The 27,959-nt window shown below is 41.0% G+C and overlaps 1 protein-coding gene across 1 annotated transcript in view; it reads right to left on the minus strand.

Annotated features, from left to right (window-relative positions):
* Positions 1 to 27,959, minus strand: part of LOC127663271 (protein diaphanous homolog 1-like) — a 137,572-nt gene that overhangs the window by 86,501 nt on the left and 23,112 nt on the right. Inside the window, exons 2-13 of the mRNA XM_052154784.1 lie at positions 18,387 to 18,413; positions 15,790 to 15,945; positions 15,548 to 15,649; positions 9,571 to 9,701; positions 9,385 to 9,468; positions 7,876 to 7,945; positions 7,585 to 7,724; positions 7,309 to 7,414; positions 7,090 to 7,200; positions 6,385 to 6,503; positions 5,615 to 5,731; positions 856 to 971 (exon numbers count right to left, since the gene is read on the minus strand). Coding sequence (XP_052010744.1) covers positions 856 to 971; positions 5,615 to 5,731; positions 6,385 to 6,503; positions 7,090 to 7,200; positions 7,309 to 7,414; positions 7,585 to 7,724; positions 7,876 to 7,945; positions 9,385 to 9,468; positions 9,571 to 9,701; positions 15,548 to 15,649; positions 15,790 to 15,945; positions 18,387 to 18,413 — 1,279 coding nt within the window. The remainder of the gene's footprint in view (positions 1 to 855; positions 972 to 5,614; positions 5,732 to 6,384; positions 6,504 to 7,089; positions 7,201 to 7,308; positions 7,415 to 7,584; positions 7,725 to 7,875; positions 7,946 to 9,384; positions 9,469 to 9,570; positions 9,702 to 15,547; positions 15,650 to 15,789; positions 15,946 to 18,386; positions 18,414 to 27,959) is intronic.

The raw sequence follows: 27,959 nt of genomic DNA on the forward strand, positions 1-27,959 counted from the left end.
TGGAAGAAAGGAAGGAAGTTCAAAAGATGTCAGAAGAGGGATGGAAGAATGAAAGAAAGTTAGGAAGGAAGATTTAAAAGAGGTTTGGATAGAAGCTCATCCGTATAGGAGGAAGGAAGGAACCACAATTGTTTGTAGGGAAGTATGGAAGCTTGAATGGAATTTCAAATGGATGTAAGAACGTGCTTATGTAATTATAGAAGGATTATAAGTATATTATAAGAAGTTTGAAAGGAAATTCAGAAGTACAAAGTGAAGTACACAAGGAAGTGTCCAAGGATGGAAGAATGTTCAAAAGATGTCAGAAGAGGGATGGAAGAATGAAAGGAAGTTAGGAAGATTGAAAAGAGGTTTGGATAGAAGCTCATCAGTACAGAGGGTGGAAGGAATCTCCCTTCACACAGTGAAACTCCAGGAGAAAAATAGCCGTGAGAGTTTAAAGAGTATCTGTGCTCTTATCAGCCAAAACAGAACAGGACAATTCTGAGAAACTTCCCACTGAACGGCTCAAAACACACATTAACCTCCCCACAGCTGGAGAAACTTCTGTTCAAATCTCCTTCAAAAACTTCAATACAATGTCCAGACATTAGTTCTGAGCCACATCAGTGCCTGCCTCTAGCAGATCCTACATAGCCATGAGAAAATGACTGTATTTCCAATAAAATGCATCAACTACACACTTCCATTCTATCCTAGAGATTATCTGTCATGGTGGATCACAGAGGAGATTTGAGATGTTTTGAAGTTTGTGATTCTCTTGAATGGAGCCCCAGAGTGCTGCCACCCTGTGGCCAAATATGGTAATACACTGTTTTTTTATTTTCAGGATATGAGTAAGTGTGGGATTCTTACCAATCAGAAAGTCAAAGTCCATCTGTAGGTTCCTGCATTTAAAGTCGGGGTCACAGCCATTCCTGTGCAGAATTATCTGTGCTGTGCACTCATCTATGAGCTTATAGTATTGAGGCCTGAAAGAGAAAGGGACATCAGAGTCATGCGTGTTAACTGGTGTTGTGAAGGAAGATCAGAAGGAAGGATGAAAGCAAAGTAGGAATTATGGAAATAGCCTGTAGGGCGAAAGATGGGAAGAAGGCTGGAAGGGGTCATTTCTTTATAAAGTTGTTGCTGTGAAGGAAGTTCAAAAGGAAGTATGGAAGTACAGAATATTGAAGAACAGAGATTTATATTTGTATAAATCATTGTGAAGTTCAGAAAGAAGAATGGAAGTACAAAACAAAGTGTGGAAGTGCAGAGGGAAGAATGGAAAGTTGTTTAGGAGCAGCCATATTTGTATAAATCATTGAAAAGGAAGGATGGAAGTACAATTGGGAAGTATGGAAGTTGGGATAGAAAAAAGGTTGGAAGGGTCATTTCTGTATGAAGTTGTTGCTGTGAAGTAAGTACACAAGGAAGTTCGGAAGGAAGAACAGGGGGAGGGATTAAAGGAAGTTCGGAAGGAAGGATTGAAGAACAGAGGGAAGTTCGGAAGGAAGTTTGAAAGGAGCCATATTTGTATAAATCATTATGAAGGCAGTTCAAAAAGTAGGATGGGAGTATGGAAGGAAGTATGGAAGGAAGTATGGAAGAATGGAAGTTCACAAAGAGCCATAATTGTATAAATCATTTTATAGGAAGTTCAGAAGGAAGGATGGAAGTATGGAAGGTAGTACAGAAGGAACTACCGAAGAACAGAGGGAGGGATGAAAGGAAGTTCGGAAGGCACCATTTCTGTATAAATTGATTGTGAATGAAGTTCAAAAAGAAGGGGGTGAGTAAAGAGGGAAGTAAAGATGGAAGGATGGAAGTACAAAACAAAGTGTGGAAGTGCAGAGGGAAGAATGGAAAGTTGGGATAGAAAAAAGGTTGGAAGGGTCATTTCTGTATGAAGTTGTTGCTGTGAAGGAAGTTCAGAAGGAAGTATGGAAGGAAGAATAAATATACAGAGGAAAAGGTGGCAGTAAGTTTTAAACAAAGTTCAGAAGTTCGTCGACTGCATTCTGGAAGGAACGGAGAGAGATATTGAGCTCAGATTTATCCGTGATATACTGAAGACCTTTATAAAATGAAATAAAAGATTTCCATTACACTGTTCAGTAAAGGGTCACAGACACCAGCCACAAAACGACGACCTTTCAAAATGAGTTTGTGCAAAGGCACGATGGCTGTTTCAAAAGCGAGTGAGCTGCCTACCCAAACAGGATGTCTGGGCATCACAGGGGCGTTCAATGTGAATTTATTGTAAACTGCCCATCTAAACAGCATTGCATGTGAATGAACAGCTATTTTGGCCATCATAGACAGTTCACTAAAAACTGAATCACATTGTAGCGCTGATGTAGAGCATGTGTGTCATCATAGGCATGTGCACTATGTGTGAGAGTGTGTGTGTGTGTGTGAGAGTGTGTGTGTGTGTGTGAGAGAGAAATCAATCACTGCCTTAATTCACAGTACTTTTATATTCTTATGTTCATAATGTCGTGTTAAATGCATATTTTATTTTATATTGTATAGTGTATATTGTTATTATAGTTTTTTTTTTATTATTTGATTTGATTCATTACCCGGCACCTTATTTTAATTCTATCTTGTCATTATTATTTGTCTTGTCATTTTCTGTTTTGTGTATTAATGCTTTGGCAATATTGTATGTAAACACAATCATACCAATAAAGTACATTTAAATTGAAATGTAAAAAATTGAGTGTGTGTGTGAGAGTGCATGTGTGAGTGCGTGTGTGAGAGAGTGCGTGTGCGAGTGTGTGAGAGAGAGTGCGTGTGTGAGAGTGCGTGTGCGAGTGTGTGAGAGAGAGTGCGTGTGTGTGTGTGCGTGTGAGTGCGTGTGTGAGAGTGTGCGTGTGTGAGAGTGCGTGTGCGAGTGTGAGAGAGAGAGTGCGTGTGTGTGTGAGAGTGTGCGTGTGTGGGTGTGAGAGAGAGAGAGTGAGTGTGTGTGAGTGTGTGTGTGTGTGACAGAGAGAGAGAGAGAGTGAGTGAGTGTGAGAGAGAGAGAAATTAAATTGAGAGAGAGAGAGAGAGAGAGAGAGAGAGAGAGAGAGAGAGAGTGTGTGTGAGAGAGAAAGTGTGTGTGTGTGTGTGTGTGTGTGTGTGTGTGTGTGTGTGTGTGTGTTGGTCTGATATTTGGAATGTTTTTCAGACAGTCCATTCGTTAGAAATCTGCCATCTTGACCTGCTGTGAAACAAACTTGATATGTTCTTCATTTTCCACCAAGCTGTTTCTCTTTTCTTTATTTGCCCTTTTTTCCCCTCGCCCACTCCTCTCTCACTTTCTCTCTCCATCACTCCTCAATTCTTCCGTGGAGCGAGAGAGACCCCTAGTGTCTGTTTTAAACCCAAGCTGCTTTTGGTGGAATCAGAATAATCCTAATTAATTCTGGACTCGTCAGTGATTAAAGTGAGTGAAACTAGAGTTTGTTTGTGGGCAAAAGAGACGCTCGGGGATTTGAGCGCTGGATATTTTTGGAAGATAATTATAAAGGGGCGTCAGCACTTTCTACCGTGTGTCAGCACATTCATCGCTGAGGAGAAACTCGCATGAAACGATTACGCTGATTTCAGCAGAGAACTCCGACATAACACATAACACCATTTTATCCATTTAAAACAGTTCACAAACATATTCAAATTCAGTCATTTACTCAGTTATGTCACTTAAAATCTGAATGACCTTCTTTCTTTAGTGGAACACAAAAGATATTTAGCAGAATATGTATGTTGCTTTTTCCATACAATGAAAGTGAATAGGGACTGGGGCTGTCAAGCTCCAAAATGACATAAAAGCACCATAAAAGTAGCTCATTTGACTTGTGTGCTATATTCCAAGTGCTCTGAAGCCATACAGTAAGATAGATTTGTGTAAGGACCAATAGCATTTCCCATTAATAACATCAAACCTGATGCGACGTGTCTAGATCAAAAGTTTTAGCAAATAATGAATGTTCAATCAATGTCACACACAAAGCCCTGTGGACACAAACCAGCTCTCCAATTTTCTGCCTGTCGGATCACATTGAATACACACGGAATGAGCAACAAGTCTGACATTCTGAAAGCGTTCTCACACATGCACACACTTCATCTGCCCATGTCTTTTTCACACTCCCAACAGCTTTTCTCTATTCTACAGTATGTGTGTGTGTGTGTGTGTGTGTGTGTGTGTGTGTGTGTGTGTGTGTGTACGTCTCTTAACACAGAATAAGAGTGTGTGGGGGAGATTTCAGATGAAACTGTGTGTATGTTCTTTTTGATATAGGTACATATAGGTAGGTAGGTGTGTGTGTGTGAGTGTGCGCGCATGTGAATGGCTCTCTTTTTTTCAGTTTTAATGTTTCTTTGTGTGTGTGCAAGTGTGTCTGGTAGTTAATTGAAGCGGGGGTGTCGTACAGTGTCTGGGTTCTTATTTAGAGCTGGTCGCTGCCGGCAACCACTTCCGCCTCCTGCTAGCCATCAATCAAACATCTCATCTCTAACTCTATCCATCCATCTGTCTACCTACCTATCTACCAACCCATCCATCCACTCACCGACCCTTCCATCCATCCACCCACCATTCATCCACCCACCCATCCATCCACCCACCCCTATCCATAAACCCACCCATCCATCTATCCATCCATCCTTCTGTCTACCTATCTACCCACCCATCCATCCACTCACCTACCCTTCCATCCATCCACCTACCCATCCATCCATCCACCTACCTACCCATCCATCCACCTACCAACCTACCTATCCATCCATCCATCCATCCATCTACCTATCCATCCATCCATCTACCCACCTACCCATCCATCCATGCATCCATGCATCCACCTACCAATCTACCCACCTATATATATCTATCCATCCATCCATCCATCCATCCATGCATGCATAAACCTACCTACCCACCTATATACATCCATCCATCCACCCATCCATGCATGCATCCACCTACCTACATCCATCCATCCACCCATCCATGCATGCATCCACCTACCTACCCACCCACCTATATACATCCATCCATCCATCCATCCATCCACCCATCCATGCATGCATCCACCTACCTACCCACCCACCTATATACATCCATCCATCCATCCATGCATGCATCCACCTACCTACCCACCCACCTATATACATCCATCCATCCATCCACCCATCCATGCATGCATGCATCCACCTACCTACCTACCCACCTATATACATCCATCCATCCATCCACCCATCCATGCATGCATCCACCTACCTACCCACCCACCTATATACATCCATCCATCCATCCATGCATGCATCCATCCTACTATGTTGCATGTTTACTTCAGCTCCTGGTGCAGAGTTATTATATTAAAAAAATGTGTTTGTTTATAAAACCCAATTTTGTTGTGGCAGTCTGATAAAACAATTCATGTACCAGTAATACTGAATAAAAGAAGGGGTGAGAGTTCTGCTTTGTGGAATACAGTATTCCAGTGAGAAGGTAGTCAAGTAAGCAGCTGTGCCATTTCAAACACAGTTATACGCTCCTACATCCATGTCCATTATTTCACTGGCACAGGCCCAGGTCATTGTAAAGGTTAGGGTGAGGTCAAATGTGAAAGGTGAGCATTCGTACCGGGCCATGTAGTCATTTCTCACGAGTAGCAGGTGCTGGAGCAGCGAGAGGAAGAGAGGCTCGGCTTTAGAATCCTTCACTGTATTCAACAACATCTGAAAGACTTCATTCACATCAGTGAGCAGACACACCGTTAAAGAACAACAACAAATACACTCATGAAACATTGTCTCATGTCTCATTTCATGCCTCTAAATTGTCATTGGAGCAAAACATGTTACTTTTGTTTATCTATTGGGAATGTTTGTAACTAAATACAGACAACTGTATAAACAGCCAGGAGGTTCTGACACCACCTGGTGGAAGAAATCAGACAATGCCATTTAAAAAAAAAAAAAAAACTATCATTGCTGGATCATAGTCTAGTTAAGTCTTCAGTCAAGGCTTTTTGCACCCAAGTCAGACACAGTTTAGTTCTTCATGACCATTATTTAATCTCTCTCTGACCATTGCAATTAAACAGACTGATTCTGCTTCTATGCCTTTAAGATTTCTATATGTAAATGGACTCTTGATTGGCAGATCTCTTCATATGTGAAAGTCATTAGTAAAAATATCCTTTCATTGTTTTCCATAATAAAAGCCCTTAAAACTACAAAAATGTCAACTGTAAATAAAAGAAAAACATTCGACTTACAAATGTTTCTGCACCTTTGAGACACCTGCTGGATGGTTTAAGAACTGTAAAACTACAGATGAAGCTTTCAAAATCACTCAGATGCACGCGCTCGCTCTACAGTAAGAAAATGTGTGACCGCAGTAAAGGATATTCCATCTCAATACGGACGTCGTCCAGTCGTGAGCGAAGATCTTCAGAGTCATCATCGGCCTGCTCTTGAAAGACCTGAAACTGAACTTTCAGCTCCTCGTTTTCAATCATCTTCACCTCCTACACAGAGATCAAGATACACAACGCAAATCATTCAATGTAAAAATGATTCACACGATGAGTCATCACTCACAAATTTCCCAGATGTCCCTGCACGTTTCATATTATCCTAATGCCTAATTCCCAATGTGCTTTCCAAGTCCTCGTGGTGGCGTAGTGACACGCCTCAATCCGGGTGGCGGAGGACGAATCTCAGTTGCCTCCATGTCTGAGACAGTCAATCCGCGCATCATATCACGTGGCTTGTTGTGCGTGTTACCGTGGAGACGTAGCGCATGTGGAGGCTTCACGCTATTCTCCGCGGCATTCACGCATAACTCACCACGCCCCCCCTCTCCGAGAGCGAACCACATTATAGTGACCACGAGGAGGTTAACCCATGTGACTCTACCCTCCCTAGCAACCGGGCCAATTTGGTTGCTAAGGAGACCCGGCTGGAGTCACTCAACACACCCTGGATTCGAACTCACAACTCCAGGTGTGATAGTCAGCGTCAATACTCACTGAGCTACCAAGACCCCCGAATATTTCATTACATTTAATTTAAAACAGCATGTAGCACGAGTGTGTATTAGTGTGTTCTCACCTTCAGTAGGTCTCGAAGTCCGAGTCTCATGAGTTCAGATCTCAGATGAATCCGGAAGTCCAGTTCTTCCACTCGACTGATCACAGCGTTAATGAACTGCATACAGCCAGTCTGCGCACACACACATACACACACACATACACATACACACAAAGAGTAACTCGAACCTGTGTCGCCCGTGTGAGCACCACAGCACTGTCACATGTGGGTGTTTTATACCTTCAATGCAATGCTGTTTTTGCGCATGCCGGAGAGCAGCGGTTGAAACCTCTCGATGTCTTGCTCCTCCGCCTGCTCCGTGATGCACTCCAGCACACGCTCATGACTGAAACACATGCATCGAGTCAGGGCGCTCAACATTTTGAACTTATTTCTACATGTAACTTCAAAGCACAATCGGTTGAGGTTTGTTTCACGCAACCCAAATTGATGTTGGCGCACCAGTGGCGACTATTGCAGACTTTTATGACACATTTGTCACACTGAAACACTCACGTGTTGTCTGGGTGATCCAGTATGCAGATAGCAGACAGCAGTTTCACTACATCCACCATCATGTGCGGAACATTTGGATCGATGGATCTGACGAGGAGAGGAATTCCTTCTGCTGATGTCAACATGGCTTTCAGACCGTGCTGAGAGACAGAGAGAGAGAGAGAGAGAGAGAGAGAGAGAGAGAGAGAGAGAGAGAGAGAGAGAGAGAGAGATATGTTAAAGAACACAGTGTCCACAGGTGTGTGTGTGTGTGTGTGTGTGTTTTAAATGCATGCTCAGATGTGCTCAAACCTTGTTGTTCATGAATGCTTTCAGACATCTAATGATCTCATGTTGACATTTCACACCAATCCCAGCATTCCTGACAAACAGACACAGAAAGAGACAGTTATGAATAAATGGTGTGGGTGAATTTGACTTTTGTGAGGTACTGAACTAACAGAGTGAAGATGGTGAAATGATAATTCTTCATTTTAGGGTTTTAGGCAGGGCTGGACTGGTAATCTGGCATACCGGACATTTTCCCGGTGGGCCGATGCACTTTGGAGCCGGTCAGAGGAGGACTGGCCATCGGAAGAACCGAGGTGTCTGGTGGGTCGGCCACGAATATGCAGAACGGACCACAAAACTGCACCGCGATATGGACAAAGGGACAGCGAACATAGCCCTCAACAACTTTTTGGCCAGTTTCTACGTACCCAAGACGTCTGACGCAGGTGTACATTGACGGGTCCTTAAATTAGCCCTCATAATAAATCTCAACAGATTGACAAATTCACTTGTGAAATTGACTGCTGTGAACTGTATGTCAATGATTGACTTATGATCAATAATATGGTATTAAACATTATTATAGTAGGAATGTTGGGATTTTAGTTAACGGGACAGTTCACCTAAAAATGAAAATTCTCTCATCATTGACTCGCCCTCATGCCATCCCAGATGTGTGTGACTTTCTTAATTCAGCAGAACACAAATTAAGTATCTTGCATCTCAGCTCTGTGTATGAGAGACAGACCAATATTCAAGTCCTTGGCTTTTTTACTATAAATCTCCACTTTCACATTCAGATGTGAAAGTGAAACTAAACAGGTGACACATGTGACAAATAGATGTGAAAGTGGAGATTTATAGCAAAAATTAATACTTAAATATTGATCTGTTGCTCACTCACACCTATCATATCACTTCAGAAGACATGGATTAAACCACTGGAGTCGTTTGGATAACTTTTATGCTGCATTTATGTGCTTTTTGGAGCTTCACAGTTCTAGTCACCATTCACTTGCATTGTATGGACATACAGAGCTGAAATGTTCTTCTAAATATCTTAATTTGTGTTCTGCAGAAGGTAAGTCAAACACATCTGGGATGGCATGAGGGTGAGTAAATGATGAGAGTTTTCATTTTTGGGTGATTTATCCTTTATACAAATTTGTTAACCCCCCCGCCCATAGCGTTTTGCGCCCAAGTAGATCACTAAATAGCGTTTGCGTGAAGGCGTCTCAACGCTGTTACTGGAAAAACTGTTACTTTATTTCCATGTAAATACTGTTGTCGTGACGAGTACATATCTCCGACGAGCTACTCAAGAGACAGACAGCGGCGCGTTCGAGACAGAGTGCCGCTCTCATGACATCAGCCAATCTCAGATCATATTTGTTGTTTTTTTATTCATGTATTGGCCTTTCATTGGCCAGGTGCCCCTAATTAAAGAATCATCCTTACAAAGGAACATCTAAACAAAAAATATCAACAGGTGTGTGTAAACATGGATGTGTGTTTGTGTGTAGGTCATACATAGGTTCTTCTCTCTCGTCTTGAAGTTTCTTGAGGAACGTCAGAAGTAAAGCCAAACCCTCGGCTCCGAAGGTCTGCACCCAACTGAAACACACACACGTCCAACAATCAGCTGACATCAGACCCAAACAGAAGCTTCATGTGAGTGTGTGCACTGTACAGTATGTGTGTGAGTGAGGTGTGCACCTGACAGGGTTGTTGTTTAAAGACACTCGCAGTGACTCCAGGCAGCTCAGTAACTGTGCGTCTCTCAGATCGGTCTTCAGCTCCTGTATGTACACCAGCGCTGACTTGGAGCTCTCCTTCTGATTCTTACCCTGAACACACACACACACACACACACACACACACACACACACACACACACACACTTCAGAGTTTGAACAGGTGCAACTGTACAGAGCAGTTATCTGAGTTACTGTAGACTTATTCCCTGTTTGTGTGTGAAAATCCCAGAAATACTCAAACCAGCCCGTCTGACACCAACAATCATCCCATGTGATTATCTAATCAGCCAATCGTGTGGCAGCAGTGCGGTGCATAAAATCATCCTGATACGGGTCAGGAGCTTCAGTTAATGTTCACATCAACCATCAGAATGGGGAAAATTTTGATATAAGTGATTTGGACCGTGGCATGATTGTTGGTGCCAGATGGGCTGGTTTGAGTATTTCTGGGATTTTCACACACAAACAGTCTCTAGAATTTACTCGAATGGTGCCAAAAACAAAAACATCCAGTGAGGGACAGTTCTGCGGACGGAAACACCTTGTTGATGAGAGAGGTCAACAGAGAAGTCTACAGTAACTCAGATAACCACTCTGTACAATTGTACTGAGAAGAATATAGTGTCTGAATGCTGTTTTGGTGGCAGGATGGGGACCTACACAATATTAGGCAGGTGGTTTTAATGTTGTGACTGATCTGTGTGTGTTAATATATATATATATATATTAGGGGTAGGGGAATTAACATGTTAATAATTTGAAATTATGGTAACGCATTAAAAAAATTAAATAATGCAATTGACGTAGCATTTTTTTGTTTGCCTCAATCACACACGAAGGCCTCCGTTTTAATGACTTCCTGTTGCGGCGGCTATTGTGATTGTGCCGAGCCAAGTCATCCTTTACTGTGAGTCAAACCACAGAGCGCCACTTCGTGGAGCCATGCACTGAAAACTGTTCTGAAACAGAACATGATGGCAGCCGCGCGACTACTACCGTTTGAACACCTGCCCTGCACGGCGCACAGTGTGCAAAGAACAGTCACGGTTTCTCTTCACGACTGTGGATTCGACAATGTTCTGGCCAAATGTCGGAAAATTGCCATGTTGACCGCACAGGAGCTCGCTAAACTGCAAAAGCTGGAGGAACTACTTAACCTTGCAGTTTGGGGGCAAAAACAATAGCGTTTTTGCTATTGTTGCTGCATATGAACAAACTGCCTTTCTTTTGGCCTATTAAGTTTTAATCAGAGGTCTTTTAGATAACCTTGATTAAATAATCCAACTTGGACTTAAACACTTTGTTGTTTATAATGTTGCTAAATGTAATATAGTTGATGGGAACGACTACTCTGCAGTTCTGAGGAGAGTCTGTTAACAAGATGCCAATAAAAATGTCATTTAATATACATTTCCTTTGTGTGGATTAATTTAATTAGTTGATTCTATGTTTAAATATTGATGATTACAAGCTTTGGGGGAAATGCGATTAATCACAGCAAATTGTGCGATTAATTTGTGAAAAAAAATTATAATTGATTCCCAGTGTCAGATGAGATGAATCTGATGTGTGTGTCCTCTCTGACATCTGTAGAGAAACCTCTACCACATCCTGCCACAGGAAATACACCTGCTCACATTCTGAACTCCTCAAAATCAATGATATTTTGATGACAAATGAGATTCTGTTACAATGGGACTATAAATGTAAATATACTGTAATGTACAGTTGAAATAAGACAGTTAAGTGTTTCTGAAACCAGAAGCAGAATATGAGCAAAGTGGTTACATTGCCAGAAAGAAAACAGACAGACAGTAATACAGACAGACGGGTAGCTAGATGGACAAATTTGATGGAAATATGGGTGTCCTAAAGACAGACAGATACACAGACAAACTGGTATATAGACAGGTAGATATACAGACAGACCCATAGACAAGACAGAAAGGTAGATAGATAGGTGGGTATATAGACAGAGAGACAGACAGAAAGATAAAAATACAGGTAGAAAGACAGATAGACGGGTATATAGATAGATGGGTAGACAGATGGGTATATAGACAGAGAGTGATGGACAGTAAGGCAGACAGACAGATAGACAGATGGTAGATAGACAGATAGAAAGACAGACAAATGGGTAGACCAATGCTAGATAGATATACAGACAAACAGAAGGGTAGATAGACAGACTCATAGAGGGTAGCCAGACAGACAGACAGACAAACGGGTGGACCGACAGTTAGATGCGTATATAGAAGGGAAGATATATGGCAGATTGACAGACAGATACATAGACAAACTGGTATATAGAAAAGTAGACGGGTAGATATACAGACAGACCTGTAGACAGAGAGAAAGAGAGATAGGTGGGTATACAGATAGAGAGACAGACAGAAAGATGGACAGACACAAAGACAGACAGATAGATAATCATACAGGTAGAAAGACAGACAGACAGGTAGATAGACGGTAAGGTGGTAAGGCAGACAGACAGACAAATGGGTAGATAGACAGGTAGACAAAGATAGACAGATGGGTAGATAGACGGGTAGACAGACAGACCAATAGATAGATGGTAGCCAGACAGACAGACAAACAGGTGGAAAGACAGTTAGATGCGTATATAGATGGGCAGATAGATGACAGACAGACAGACAGACAGACAGGTAGAAAGACAGATAGACAGGTATATAGATAGATGGGTAGATAGATGTGTGGATAGACAAATGGGTAGATAGACAGGTAGACAAAGACAGACATATGGGTAGACAGACAGACAAATGGGTAGACATAGGTAGACAGATGGTAGATAGACAGAAGGGTAGATAGATTCTAGCCAGACAGACAAACGGGTGGACAGACAGTTAGATGTGTATATAGAAGAGAAGATGGATGGTAGACAGACAGCCAGATACACAGACAAACTGGTATATAGAAAGGTAGACGGGTAGATATACAGACAGACCCGTAGACAGACAGAAAGTTAGATGGGTAGGTATACAGACAGAAAGATGGATAGACACACAGACAGACAGATAAACATATTAGGTAGAAAGACATGTAGACAGACAAATGGGTAGACAGACAGTCTGGTAGACAAAGATAGACTGATGGGTAGATAGACAGATAGAAAGACAGACAAATGGGTAGAAAAAGGAAGACAGGTGGTAGATAAGACAGTCAGACAAACAGAAGTATAGATAGACGGGTAGACAGACAGACAGATGCGTAGATAGATGGATGTTAGATTGACAGACAGGTAGAAAGACAGACGAGTAGATAGATATATGGGTAGGTAGACAGACACACACACACACGCACACAGACAGACAGACAAACAGATAGACAGACAGAAATACAGATAGACAGAAGGACAGCTAGACAGGTAGATAGAAAGACAGACAGACAGACAGGTAGATAGATAGATGTGTAGACAGGCCCGGATTACCCAATGGGCATTATGGGCACGGGCCCAGGGGCCCATGCGCACTTGGGGCCCAAGCAAGGGGAAGATTTATTTATTTATTTTTTAAAAAAAAATTCATTTCCGAAAACGGAGCGTATATTTGCACTATGTGCCGGCCCGGTGCCTGTCTTTTTAGCAAAAAGACGCTCGACACAAAATAACTACTGTAGCGTAAGGCGTGAGGTGCATGATGGTAGCTTTTGACGTGTTCGGCCAGAGTTCGAATCCGCCTTTTGCCGAACTCGCTCTTCTCCCTTTTCCCAACACATGCAGGTACTTACTGCTGGTGGTGACACTTACGCGTGCATTTGAGCAACACTGGCAACAAAACTAGCACTAGTGTAATTGCTAAATAAGTTAATTGCCATTATGCAACGTTTTAGAAAAGTATGAATTAGCAGAATATCCAGTGTTATGAAAACAGTAGGTCAACATAACTACAATGCATTCTTTAATTCCCTGTCTTATTCTGCCCTCTGGCATATCGAAATTAATACAAACCTTAACATAAAGAGACGGACAGTGTTATTAACAGACAGTAAAAATCATACTAATAATACTATGTAAAAAAAAATCTGATGAGCCCAGAATATAAACTCAACGTGTTTAATTACACGTTATAAGCATTGCCGAATACACTCAAATGAGATCGACTCAGAAAAGACGTCAATAAATGCACGCGTCACCTGCTACATCCTCTTTGTTGCATGCGCAAATTATGATCACTAATACAAAACAGGCGGATGCACTCTGCGCTTCATATCCTTCTGATTTAGATCAGAACCTTGCAGATGAAATTATCCAGTTCAGATACTTAGAGAGCGAGCAGGATAAGTCTCCTCAAAAACTGTTGCAGGTGCTCTTGAAACATGGTCTGCAATCAACTTTCCCCAATGTGTTTGTAGCCCTACATATTTTTTTGACACTGCCGGTTACAAATTCTGAAGGAGAAAGATCTTTTCAAAAATGGCAAGAATAAAAATGAACTTAGAACAACACAAACACAAAAGCGCCTCAGTGCACTGTCACTGATGGCCCTTGAATCTCAGCTGGTCGTGGACTTAGATTTTGATGACATTGTAACTGAGTTTGCTAACAGGAAAGCCAGGAAGAAGTCTTTTTAAGGGCAGTCGGAGAGAGGAGAGGAGGAGAGACAGACAGACAGACAAAAAAGTGAGGAGAGGAGGAGAAAGAAAGACAGACAGACCCTGAGGAGAGGAGGAGAAAGACAGACAGACAGACAGACAGACCCTGAGGAGAGGAGGAGAAAGACAGACAGACAGACAGACAGACCCTGAGGAGAGGAGGAGAGGATGAGACAGACAGCCCCTGAGGAGAGAAGGAGAAAGACAGACAGACAGACAGACAGACCCTGAGGAGAGGATGAGACAGACAGCCCCTGAGGAGAGGAGGAGAAAGACAGACAGACAGACAGACAGACAGACCCTGAGGAGAGGAGGAGAGGATGAGACAGACAGCCCCTGAGGAGAGGAGGAGAAAGACAGACAGATAGACAGACAGCCCCTGAGGAGAGCATGAGACAGACAGACAGACCCTGAGGAGAGGAGGAGGTATTGTGTGTGTGTGTGTGTGAGAGATAGAGAGAGAGAGAGAGAGAGAGAGAGAGAGAGAGATCAACTTACATGAAATATAGTATTATCAAAAAAAAACAAAAACAAGCTGCTTTATTTTACATTTGATTTACATTTACATTTAGGGCATTTGGCAGATGCTTTTATCCAAAGCGACTTACATGTAGTACATCTGTCAATAGTTGGACAGGTCATACACCAGCAATTGTAATTTGTATTGTAAGCAACCAATATTATACCATAATACTTACAGCATCTTGTAATGTGTCTACTACCATTTCACTATCATTCAATCATCAAACAAAGTGCCATTAGGGGCCATGAATAATAAAGTGCTAAATACATAAGTGCAGAATTTTTTAGTATAAAGAGAGAGTATAAGAAGAGTAAAAAGTTGAGTTAAGATGACCTATACTGTTTGCATCCTTTTCATCACAGGAAGAGGAGAGGGGAGAGAGACAAGAGCGGCAGCCCCTGTAGAGCCGAGGAGTAGAGGACAGGAGAGGAAGAGAGAGACAGACAGGAAAGCTACATTAATGGGTGTGTGTACGTGTTTGTGTGTTAATTATGGAAGAATTTGATTCATATAACTGGATTGGTAAAGGTGAGGCACTATGTGCATGCATATGCCAGCTAGTTGCTCGCTATAGGTGTTACCAGCAAATAGTATCCAAAAATTAAAAAGCTTGATTGTGTGGGTGGGGTGGGGTGGGGGGCCCTACAAGACATTGTGCCCAGGGGCCTCTGAATTCTTAATCCGGGCCTGTGTGTAGACAGATGGACAAATTAGAAGTATGGGTGGATATATGGATGTCCGAAAGATGAATGGATACAAAAATAGAGCCCAGAGAGTTAGACAGACAGACAGACAGACTTACAGCAGCAGATGTGTGCAGATATTGAGACACCATCTCTCTCTTAATGGAGATATCCTTCTTTCTGAGCGGCTGCTGCTTTTCCTCATTCAGATTCATATCAACCTAGAGGCCGATAAAGAGACACACAAACAGACAGAGAGAACGTTTTCATCTGACAGTAATATCTCCTCTAAAACTGAGACAATCCATCAAGAGGCACTTTTCAATGTTTGACACACACACACACACACACACACTCTCACCAGCATCTGCTCGAAGAGCTCCAGCACATAGTCATCCGAGTGCTCGTGCAGTGACTGCGTCTGCGATGGAACTTCATACTGTGCGGATGTGGAGTGTCTGTGTCCCGGCGTGCCCGATTTCTCCTTCTTCGTCCGCATGCTGGTGAACCGCTCCAGCTGACACAGGGTCAAAGGGCAGAGGTCAATGCACAGACCATTTGATATAGGACAGCCATTGGTTTGAATACTATTTATGCAGTATGTAAACGCTGCACAACATGCATGATCCAGATGACCTAATACACAACATTAAATATGCAATGAAATGAGGTCATGTGAAAACAGTGTAGCATACTACACACGTCACTGCATACTCCTTCACAACTATTTAGCAAATAAATAGGTAGTATACAATATATATTGCACAGTATGCATTAAGTAGTATGTACTAAACCAGTCAGAACATTATCTGCTGGTGTCAATAAACATTTATCTAACATTTAATACTCCGTCTGACATTCAACAAGCGTAACGAGTGTTTGGATGATTTTTTTAAAGCCCTGTATTATGGTGGGCTCCAGCTTTTGAAGAATCTCCTCAAGTCAAGTGTAAACACGCACATACATAACAGTATTTCACTCATACGTGTACCCAGTGCAGACATCAGGAGGCGCCATGTCCTTATTTAAACTAATACAATTCAACCGGATCTTCATTATAATGAACAAATATAGGGATGGACCAATATACAGGTGGATAAGCAAATAGCCACTAATATTAATTTATTAATATAAGTTATTGCTGATATCTGATAATAATGGCAGATGTTTTAAATCTATTCTACTTCACCTGTTTTTAAACACACACAAACACAAAAAATACAAAAATTTAAATAGTTTACACCAAGCAAAATACTTAAAAAAAATAATAAAATAAAAATAATAATAAAATCAATTGTTTACACCGAGCAAGATAAAAAAAATACAACAATTAAATAAATTGTTTACACCAAGCCAAATACTTAAAATAAATAAAAAATATTTAGACCAAGCCAAATACTTAAAATAAATAAATAAAATATATTTAGATCAAGCCAAATACTTAAAATAAATAAATAAAAAAAAATATTTAGACCAAGCCAAATACTTAAAATAAATAAATAAAAAATATTTAGACCAAGCCAAATACTAAAAAAAAAAAAAAGAAAAGAAATACATATATATATATAAAGTTTTAACATCTTTTGTATTTTGTATGTAATTTGTATTTGTGTTGGTTAAAAAGTAAAAATTATTCTATTTGTCATAAATAACATTTATTAAAAAATGCAGCTAATATTTATGATAAATTAATGAATAGATCCAGACCAATAAAATTGTCAAATAATTGACCCAAATGACTGCTTAGAACTTACAATAAAATAATAATAATAATAAGCCCTGATATTGGGTTTCAAATATCAGTCGCACAGTTCTCTGTTATTAATCATAACTAATCATGGTCCATGATTCATTACAAGAATCATTAAAGAAACATCATCATAAATATACTTACTTTATACTTTGTCTCAAAGAACTTGTTTAGTCCAGAAATTGAATGCTGAAGTTTAATTTGCTAAAGTCTAAAAACCCAAACTACTATTTTCTCTGGCTTCTGTTCAGTCTCTACAAGTATACCTGACTGCAGCTTAATGATCGACAAGGTCCTTCTCAGTCTCTATCGCGACTTCGCTTTTGACACTGGTTCAGATGACAGTGACTGAGCATTTTCGGGTGATGCGAAGAGATATGGCAGTTTGCCCGTATATCTCGCACAGCTGGATCACCTCTTGCGGGTGAAGTCTCCATTCTCCATACAGTAAATCCACTCCCGTGTTTATTATGCCCGGGACATGCATTGCGCTTACTGAATAAGCGTGACTGCTCAACACAATCAGTGCAGTTGAGTCTAGCGTGCACCTCCTAAATATGCCTATTTTAGCTACAGAAAGTAGGGGAAAACATTAGTGAAGTTTAGCTTGTTGTACAAATGGGCCGTGTTTGTTCCTGTCAGGCAGCAGATGCCTTAACCCCACCCTAATCCTAACCATACGAGTAGTCTGCCAGGAACAATTCGAAGCACCTTTCTCCCATCGCGCAAAGTTTCAGGGAGAAAAAAAATTGATACTGCATTAATTGAGTTAAACAAAAAAAAAGCCCTACTTTAAATATGCAGTCGGACATAAACACACAAACACACACACACACACACACACACACACAGTGCATCTCAGTTTAAAGTACAACAAACTTCACACTTTTCCTCTCGCTGTGTAAGTTTGATGACAGAGCCGAGAGGAATGAGTTTATAAACCACTGAACAATGACGTCAGATCGGTTTCTGCTGATCAAGACAGACAGACACACTGATCTGAGGTCAGTCGTTCAGGTCTATAGTGTTGTTTATCAGTATAGTGAGGTGACGGTGAGCACAGGAGACAAAGCATGTGAACGTTTAAAGGTCATAAAGTGACAGTGTTGGTGATGTCACACACGGGGTGGAGTCAGTGGCATTACATGGAGGTGACAGGACACAGTTAAAAGTGTTAAAACACACAGGACACACGCATGTAAACCTACCTCATCGGGAATCAGCCGTTTGAGAGTCTGTGCAGGAAGTAGGAAAGATGAAAACAATGAAAACATAATAAAGGGAGACAGAAATCAAGACACCAAAAACAGTGAAGGCCCATAGAGAGAGAGAGAGAGAGAGAGAGAGAGAGAGAGGGGTAGAGGTAGGGAGAAGAGGGAGAGAAAGAGGGAGGAGAAAGAGACAGAGAGAGACAGAGAGAGAGAAGAGAGAGAGAGGGGTAGGGAGAAGAGAGAGAGAGGGGTAGGGAGAAGAGAAAGACAGAGCGGAAGAGGTAGGTAGGGAGAAGAGAGAGAGAGGAAGATAGAGGAAGAGAGAGAGAGAGAGAGAGAGAGAGAGAGAGACAGAGCGGAAGAGGTAGGGAGAGACGGAGCGGAAGAGGTAGAGAGAGACGGAGCGGAAGAGGTAGAGAGAGACGGAGCGGAAGAGGTAGGGAGGGAGGGAGAAGAGAGAGAGAGAGAGAGAGAGAGAGAGAGAGAGAGAGCGGAAGAGAGAGAGAGACCGAGCGGAAGAGAGAGAGAGACCGAGCGGAAGAGGTAGGGAGGGAGGGAGAAGAGAGAGAGAGAGAGAGACTGAGCAGAAGAGAGAGAGATGGAGCGGAAGAGAGAGACAGAGAGGAAGAGAGAGAGAGACGGAGAGGGAGAGAGAGAGGGCGGAAGATAGAGAGAGGAAGAGAGAGAGAGTGTGAGAGAGGGGGGAATAAAAGGGGAAAAGGAAAAGATAAAAGGAAAGGTAATGGGAATAGGAAATGGGAGGAAATGAGAAAGGAAAGGAAAAATGAAATAAAGGAGAAGAATAAAAAAGGGAAATTAAAGGAAAAATGGGAAAAGGAAATGAACAAGGAAAGGGAAAATTAAAAGGAAAGAGGCAAAAGAAAGAAAAAAGGAAAAAAGAAAGATAAAGCACAAGGGGAATGGAAAATATAAGAAGGGGTGAAATGGAAAAGGGGAAAAGAAAAAGGACAGGGAGGGCCAAACATAATCAATCGGGAAAAGATATATATTTTTATTATATAACAAGTTCATAATTTCTGTTATTCTACCTCTAAATTTAAGGTGTTATTATAAGAACAGAGTGAGACATCAATTATAAAAAAATTAAACAAATCAGGACAAAAATACATTTTCATTTCACTCTAGAAAAAAATAAAGTCATCTGCAATAAACAAAAACTGTCTGTTAATAATCTGTCAAATGAATGTGGTTTCACACAGAACATGTTACAAAATCTATTTCCTGCCACACGAGGGCAGCAGATATCAGCAAACAAATATTACAACATCACTTCCTCTGCCGAGGAAACAAACAGACATTTCTAACTCCTTATGTGAGAAGACGTGAAGGTGAGCCTTACAAGGCCACAAAAGCTCGGAATGAGATGGGACGTGACCCTTTGACCCCCCAAAACTAAACCAGCCAAGGTGAACTCATGAAAGACACTGTCTGGCTCCTCTCTTTGCAACCAGGAGCCAATCAAAAGTCAGAACCTCAGAGTGAAGGTCTGGAACGAGTTAAAATGTCAAAAGGTCTCCAAACCGGCGACTGTGTACATCATTATTACTTACTCGCTCTCTTTCTTCTTCCTGCTATTGTATTTCTTTATAATGTCTCTCTCTCTTTCTCCCCCTCTCTCTCTCGAAAACAAATCACTACTTTAAAATTAACTGACATTTCCAGGTTTTCTGTGATCGTGGGAAGCTCAGTAAACGTGTGTGTGTGTGTGTGTGTTTGACACATTCATTTATAGATATGGCTGATTCTCTGTTACCCAGACACACCCCAACACTCTCAGTACCATATTTCAGTCTGTGGACAGACACGTGTGTGTGTGTGTGTGTGTGTGTGTGTGTGTGCGATTCAAATGTGCTGAAAATACCATTGTTGTAAATTGTATGATAGATGCCTTTATTTGTAGAAAAGAATCCAAGCGTAGAATGCAATACCAAACAGGACGTCCTGCAGTACAGTGAGGGAAATAAGTATTTGATCCCCTGCTGATATTGTACGTTTGCCCAGTGACAAAGAAATGATCAGCCTATAATTTTAAATGGTAGGTTCATCTGAACAGTGAGAGACAGAATGACAACAAAAATCCAGAAAAACGCATGTCAAAAATGTTATAAATTGAATTGCATTTTAATGAGGGAAATAAGTATTCGACCCCTCGGCAAAACATGACTTAGTACTTGTTGGCGATCACAGAGTTCAGATGTTTCTTGTAGTTGGTCACCAGGTTTGCACACATCTCCGGAGGGATTTTGTCCCACTCCTCTTTGCAGATCTTCTCCAAGTCATTAAGGTTTTGAGGCTGACGTTTGGTAACTCGAACCTTCAGCTCCCTCCACAGATGTTCTATGGGATTAAGGTCTGGAGGCTGGCTAGGCCACTCCAGGACCTTAACGTGCTTCTTCTTGAGCCACTCCTCTGTTGCCTTGGCCGTGTGTTTTGGGTCATGCTGGAATACCCATCCACGATCCATTTTCAATGCCCTGGCTGAGGGAAGGAGGTTCTCACCCAAGATATGACGGTACACGGCCCCGTCCATCGTCCCTTTGATGCGGTGAAGTTGTCCTGTCCCCTTAGCAGGAAAACAACCCCAAAGCATAATGTTTCCACCTCCATGTTTGACAGACAGGATGGTGTTCTTGGGGTCATAGGCGGCATTCCTCCTCCTCGATTTTGGTCTCATCTGACCACGACACTTTCAACCAGTTCTCCTCTGAATCATTCAGATGTTCATTGGCAGGATGTCAGTCCTTCACGGCGTAGTGTGTAACCAATTGTTTTCTTGGTGACTATGGTACCAGCTGCCTTGAGATCATTGACAAGATCCTCCCGTGTAGTTCTGGGCCGATTCCTCACCGTTCTCATGATCAATGCAACTCCACATGGTGAGATCTTGCATGGAGCCCCAGACCGAGGAACAGTTCTTTTGTGTTTCTTCCATTTGCGAATAATCGCACCAACTGTTGTCACCTTCTCACCAAGCTGCTTGCCGATAGTCTTGTAGCCCATTCCAGCCTTGTGTAGATCTACAATCTTGTCCATGACATCCTTGGACAGCCCGTTGGTCTTGGCCATAGTGGAGAGTTTGGAATCTGATTGATTGCTTCTGTGAACAGGTGTCTTTTATACAGGTAACAAGCTGAGATTAGGAACACTCCCTTTAAGAGTGTGCTCCTAATCTCAGCTCGTTACCTGTATACCTGTTATTCTGTTTCTCACGGTTTAAATTAACCTACCATTAAAATTATAGACTCATCATTTCTTTGTCAGTGGGCAAACTCAGCAGGGGATCTAATACTTTTTCCCCTCACTGTATATGTGCAATATGCATTTATGTGAATGTTTGAAACGGTGACTACTAATAACAGATAAAGTAAAATGTTCTGTCCAAACAGATGTCAGTGTCCGAATGAAATATCTGCTTTGCTTTAATGAGATATAATCAGATGTAATGATGAGACAAAATTAACAGCACGTCCAGCAGACTTCCCGATATGTACAGGAGAGCACAGGGATGATTATTGGCCTAGGAACAACCCTGAGCATCTCCACAGAACGGGACAACTCCCAAACAGGTCAAGAACATGAAGAGGATCTTGTTATTAAACCAGGAGCGACAGCTGTGTAGGTTCACAAAAGCTTACACAAAAGTATTTAATTCACTGACAGGTTTAGGCACAAAACTAGGCATTAAATATGGTTATTTAATATATTACGCAAGGAGCTCTTAAATACCTGAAGAGAGCTATCAGTTAGCACTCCCCTTAATCTCTATAGCGGTGCTCATCTGGCAAAGGGTCCCAGCAACTACCCCCCAAGTAGGTGCCATCTTAGCACCAGTTTTGCTCAACAGCCACAGAAAAAAATGTGGTCCTCACAACACAAAGTGTGCACGCTAATAATTGATGAAATGTCTTGCTAATGGAAATTTACACCAGACCATGTCGTGTGGAGATTAGCATCATTACAAGATGCACACGTTGGCATGTCGGCTTTTAATGCAAAATAAAATGCATAAATCGTCCAATCCTGACAGCCGCTATAATGTTTATACTGATTAACTTTGTCCCTAATCGCTGACCTGTAATGATCCGTCACAGCAGGCGTACATCAATACAAAAACAACTAATTCTATTTTAGAATCATTTGAATCGTATTTAAGAGCTTTTAGTTTCTTCAAACTCAAAGAGTTCATTTATTGACCCAATACTCACTTTCATTATGTCTTAAAACTGGAGTCATTCCAGATTGATGCATCAAGAATTATGCATTACAAATTAAATCACAATATAGTTTGTAACTCGCTGTTAAAATCAATACTGCTTAAATCACCATTACACAAGACTGCAAAATCAACAGTTCCCGTTTGTTTATTTGCTTACTCAGGCTGGTCATGTCGCCCACTCCTTCCAAAATTAGAAGGTGCACTCAGTAACGTTTGTGTTCGGATCATCTTGGTCTTAGTGACACCTAGTAGGGATGCACCGAAATGAAAATTCTGGGCCGAAACCGAAACCGAAAATCCAGGATGCACTTGGCCGAAAACCGAAACTTTTACCCATTTAAAAAAAAAAAATGTTGTGTATAATTGTATTAATTTGATACTTTTTCATTAATTTCATGAATTTAATTAATCTGAATTGAAAAACTACAAACCAATAAAATAAATCACACTTTTACTGAAAGTAGCACAACAAAATTGGACAAAAAATATATTAAAACTATATTAAATATTCTTCTTCTTTCAGTTCTGTAAAAATCTAATTTTACAGATTTTATTAACAATTATCCAAATAATGTAAAGTTTTAGAAACTATTATATGCACAACAACAGTCAAGTAATGAACTTAGCTAGCATCTTTCAAAAAGTTTAAATATGCAACAGTAATTTTAATTAAAACAAAAGGCAGAACACAGAATGGCACAGGGCCTCTATTCCACTGATCTATATATAACTATAATATATAATTATATATATATTAGATCAGTGCTCTATTCTGTTTATGTAAACGTATGTACACTTTAAGTGAAAATGATTGTGCAAAACAGCAGTAATTGAACTAAATCCAACCTCAACTGTAAACGACAGATGTATCCTCAAGTGAAGAACAAGTGTAATGTAATTGCTACACATCATATTGGACCGCTTTCTATTTAACTACAAGTGACAGGTTTCTCTTCAAGAACAAAAGTTGCTAAACGTTCTGACAGTCTCTCCTGTCTGAAAGCTCATCAAGAACATGAGATGCTGCACCGAACAGTCTCTCACTCTCTGTGCTGGTGCTTGGGCAGATAAATACCTGTGCGCAATCCGCGCAAGCAAAGGAAAGCGGTGTTTGTTTATGCGACCGTAGTCAAGGAGATTGTCGCTTCTGGCATAGTTCAGATATAAATACGTCTCAAGTTGTGGTGTAGCTGCGCTAGTTGTGACATTTTTCTGTTGTGACAAACACTGCAGATCGCAAATTTGATGTCCTTATCAGAAACTTTGAAGAATTTCCACACCGCTGACATGATCGCCTTTGTTTGGTAGCGCCGTTGTGGAATTATCTAACAGCTGTGATAAGGGCTGCATCGATCCAGAGTGAAATCTGAGCACTGAGGGGCGGGGCGAGGAGGTATATATTTTCGGCTCATATTTTCGGCCTTTTTTCCCTTTCGGCCGAAAACCGAAAGTGCCATTTTCAGCCGAAAATTTTCGACGGCCGAAATTTCGGTGCATCCCTAACACCTAGTGGTGTGGATGCAGCATCATTCAAAATCAAGTCTTCAGTTTCAGATCCCATTGTAGAAATGTATTTTTCACACTCAACCACGATTCATTTAATCCAGGAGTGAAACTGTCCAATAATAGGATGGTTACTTGGATAAAGCGAGTAGTATTCAGCTGGTCATGTGATTTTAAAATTACAGCCCCGTGTGGAATAAAACAGCCTTTATAGGGTTACTGATACGACTGGAGTCCTCATGCGAGTGGTCATGATTTTATACAGAAGATTCAACTATTACGGTTCATTTCTTGAGTAAAACATTTTATTTAAATGGACCCTTCGCTAAGCTCTGGCCCCCTTGATTACGGTTGCTCGCTCTGACAAGCTCTGCAGAACTCTCCATAGGAACGACTGGGGGACTGCCATAAATGACGCGTTTTTGGCATAAACTGAATGGATCATATTTTTACCGGCCTGGTATGAAGAGTGACATTGTAATGCAAATTTGACACCGTGGTAACGAGGTCTTGTTTGTTTGATTGTGAGGAAATCGGTTTGTGCTGTTGTCTAAATAAAAGGTCTTTAATTAGCTGCTGTCAACAAAAGCAAGTTGGCAAGGGTCACCCCATTGTGTGTGTTTGAGGAGTTTTTTTTATATTTATTTTGGGTTAATTGATTGTTATATTAATCATGTAATAATAATAATAAAAAATCTCAATTTAGTCGTTAGATTAATCGACTAATCGGAAAAATAATCATTAGATTAATCGATGAAAAAATAATCGTTAGGTGCAACACTAGAAATAACGTCGCGACGTTGAATAAGTTTGGCGAAACAATTCCAAGGCAAATGATCAAACACACCATCATCAAAGCTAGAGGCGGTGTTGACGACGGGAGAGTCGAACCTCTCCATAAACTTTTCGCCAGCACATCCCAAAGACTTTCAATTTTTGGTTATGCATCGAGTTTCTGATTTTGATTATATTCTAAAATAGAACCCAGAGATTGAATCAAAAGAATCGATGAAGAAAAACACCTTGCAGGATGAATTGTCACATTCTGTCCAGGTTTTTAAACCTCATTAGACATTTCTGAACAATCATGTTTCTTCAACTAAAATTCACCTAAATCCATTTGAATCCACGTTCAGTTCCACCTGCACCACAAATAGACACTTAATGAAGTCACTAAGAGTTCTTTCAAGTGTGTGTGTGATAATTAGAACCGTTGATATAACTGCCTGCTTAGTTAGTTCCATAGTTTCCATGGAGACAATTGTTCATTTTGGTTTAACGATTAGAGGGTGGTGTGTTTGTTGAAGTGATGTCATAATTCGGGTGTGCCAAGCCACTTCCTGCACAAAATGCTCACAGGAAGTTTCACAAAGACACGCGAACTGTTTCAGTTTATATAAGGATCAAATAAAGCAGGATAATAATAATCATTCAATAGTTCAAAGATTATTTTGTGTTCATGAGAGTAACCGATGAATACAGCTTGCGTTTCTGACCAACACCTTGAAAATAACTGTACAGTGTGTTTGTGAGTGCTCTACAGGAAGTCCTTTAAGCTAAATTAGTCTGTTTCCTCTGAGCACGCTCTTTCTCCCTCTCCCTGCTCATGGTAACATGCTTTCTGTGATAACACCTCAATGGACACAGAGGAACCGTTACACGCATGAATAACCACCTGCTCCGCAAACACACACAATGGGGTGACCCTTGCCAACATGCTTTTGTTGACAGCAGCTAATTAAAGACATTTTATTTAGACAACAGCACAAACTGATTTCCTCACAATCAAACAAACAAGACCTCGTTACCACGTGTCCACCTGTAACCCCGTTACCGGGACAACAGATTAGATGGATTTCAAAAATGAGCAATTGTGCATCACATAGCAATAAAAGGACTTTCAGATTTATCATTCAAGACATAATAAATAGTGAATCTATAAGTAACTATTATACAGTTTGTGAAACTGAAAATATTCAAGAATCAGTAATGCTTCCAAAAGTTTTAATATCCGTTAAAACATCGGTAAAAAAAAGGACCATCTAACGGTTTTGTTGTGATCACCAGCTAAACGGTCCCTTTATACGGCTCATTTGCGCGGGTGCCCATTTAATGCTGAAATGCATACAAATGTAAAATAATAAATAAAATAAAATAGAAATTTGGACCGTGTGATTTTTTTTTCAAATCTAAACCCCTGCTAGGGGAAAAACTTTGTATTTGTCATTAGAAATGTGCTGATGGTTCTGTTCAACATTAGCAAGGAAATAAAAAATTAATTCTACAACTATTATAAAAAAAGGGGACAGAAATACGCTGCACTGACAGCAAAAAGAAGTGCACATAATACAATGAGCACATAATGACCAACAACTATTCAACAGAGATATACAGTGTGAGTGTGTGTGTGTGTGTGTGTGTGTGTGTGTGTGTGTGTGTGTGAGAAAGAGCTCTACACTAGAACTGAAAAAAAGAGATCCCTTTAACTACAACAATTCCCATTCAAATCTGAGAGGCCCAATGTGTATGTGGCTGAAAAAAAAAAATTTGTGGACCTCTACATGTCTGGTTCATCCTTGGGCGCAATTTCCAAATGCCTGACGGTGCCACGTTCATCGGTACAAACAATAGTATGCAAGTATTAACACCATGGGACCACGCAGCCATCATACCGCTCAGGAAGGAGACGCATTCTGTCTCCTCGAGATGGACATAGTTTGATGTGAAAAGTGCGACTCAATCCCAGAACAACAGCAAAGGACCTTGTGAAGATGCTGGAGGAAACAGGTAGACGAGTATCTATATCCACAGCAAAACGAGTCCTATATAGACATAACCTGAAAGGCTGCTCAGCAAGGAAGATGCCACTGCTCCAAATCCACAATAAAAAAGCCAGACTACAGTTTGCAAGAGCACATGGGGACAAAGATCTTACTATTTGGAGAAATCTAGTCTAATGAAACAAAAATGCAACTGTTTGGCCACAATGACCATCATTATGTTTGGAGGTAAAAGGGTGAAGCTGGCATGGGGGTGGCAGCATCATGATGATGGGGGTGCTTTGCTGCAGGAGGGACTGGTGCACTTCCCAAAATGGCTACCTAAAACGTTTGACCCAGGTTACATAATTTAAATGCTACCAAGTACTAACAAAGTGTATATGAACTTCTGACCCACTGAGAATGTCATGAAAGAAATAAAAGCGGAAATAAATCATTCTCTCTACTATTATTCTGACATTTCACACTCTTAAAATGAAGAAGTGATCCTAACTGACCTAAGAGGGGGAATGTATTGTACGATTAAATGCCAGGAATTGTGAAAAAGTTGAGTTTAAATGTATTTGGCTGAGGTGTATGTAAACTTCTCACTTCAACTGTACTCTGATTATTGTTCTGTGTCACACCCAAAACTGCTAGTTCCGGTACCCAAGGATTGGCCACATTATGTCGACTCACTGACAAGCGTCCTCTCTCATTAGACATGTTTGCATCCGCTCCAGTGTTTTTACCTTCCCTTGTGGCATGACCAGAAGTGTGTTGCCTCAACAGCTTGGGAGACCCGGGTTCAGATCCAGCACTGAAACCAGGAAATAACTGCGTACGCATAATCATCGAGGAGCACGATTTGAATGTTGCGTTTTTCCCTCTTAACATTTTTACTCCACTTATGGTGAGGTTTAGGTTTGAGGTTTGGGGTTTGGCTTGGGTGGATCAGTTCCTAAAATATGCCTTCCTCTTCCACTGCATTACAGCTGAAAACAACTCGCATGTACTCACATGGCCCACAACGTTAACTGCTTTGGCCACTAGGGGCAGCGTTTCAATTTT

This window comes from Xyrauchen texanus, chromosome 23 (assembly GCF_025860055.1).
Source record: "Xyrauchen texanus isolate HMW12.3.18 chromosome 23, RBS_HiC_50CHRs, whole genome shotgun sequence".
NCBI lineage: Eukaryota > Metazoa > Chordata > Actinopteri > Cypriniformes > Catostomidae > Xyrauchen > Xyrauchen texanus.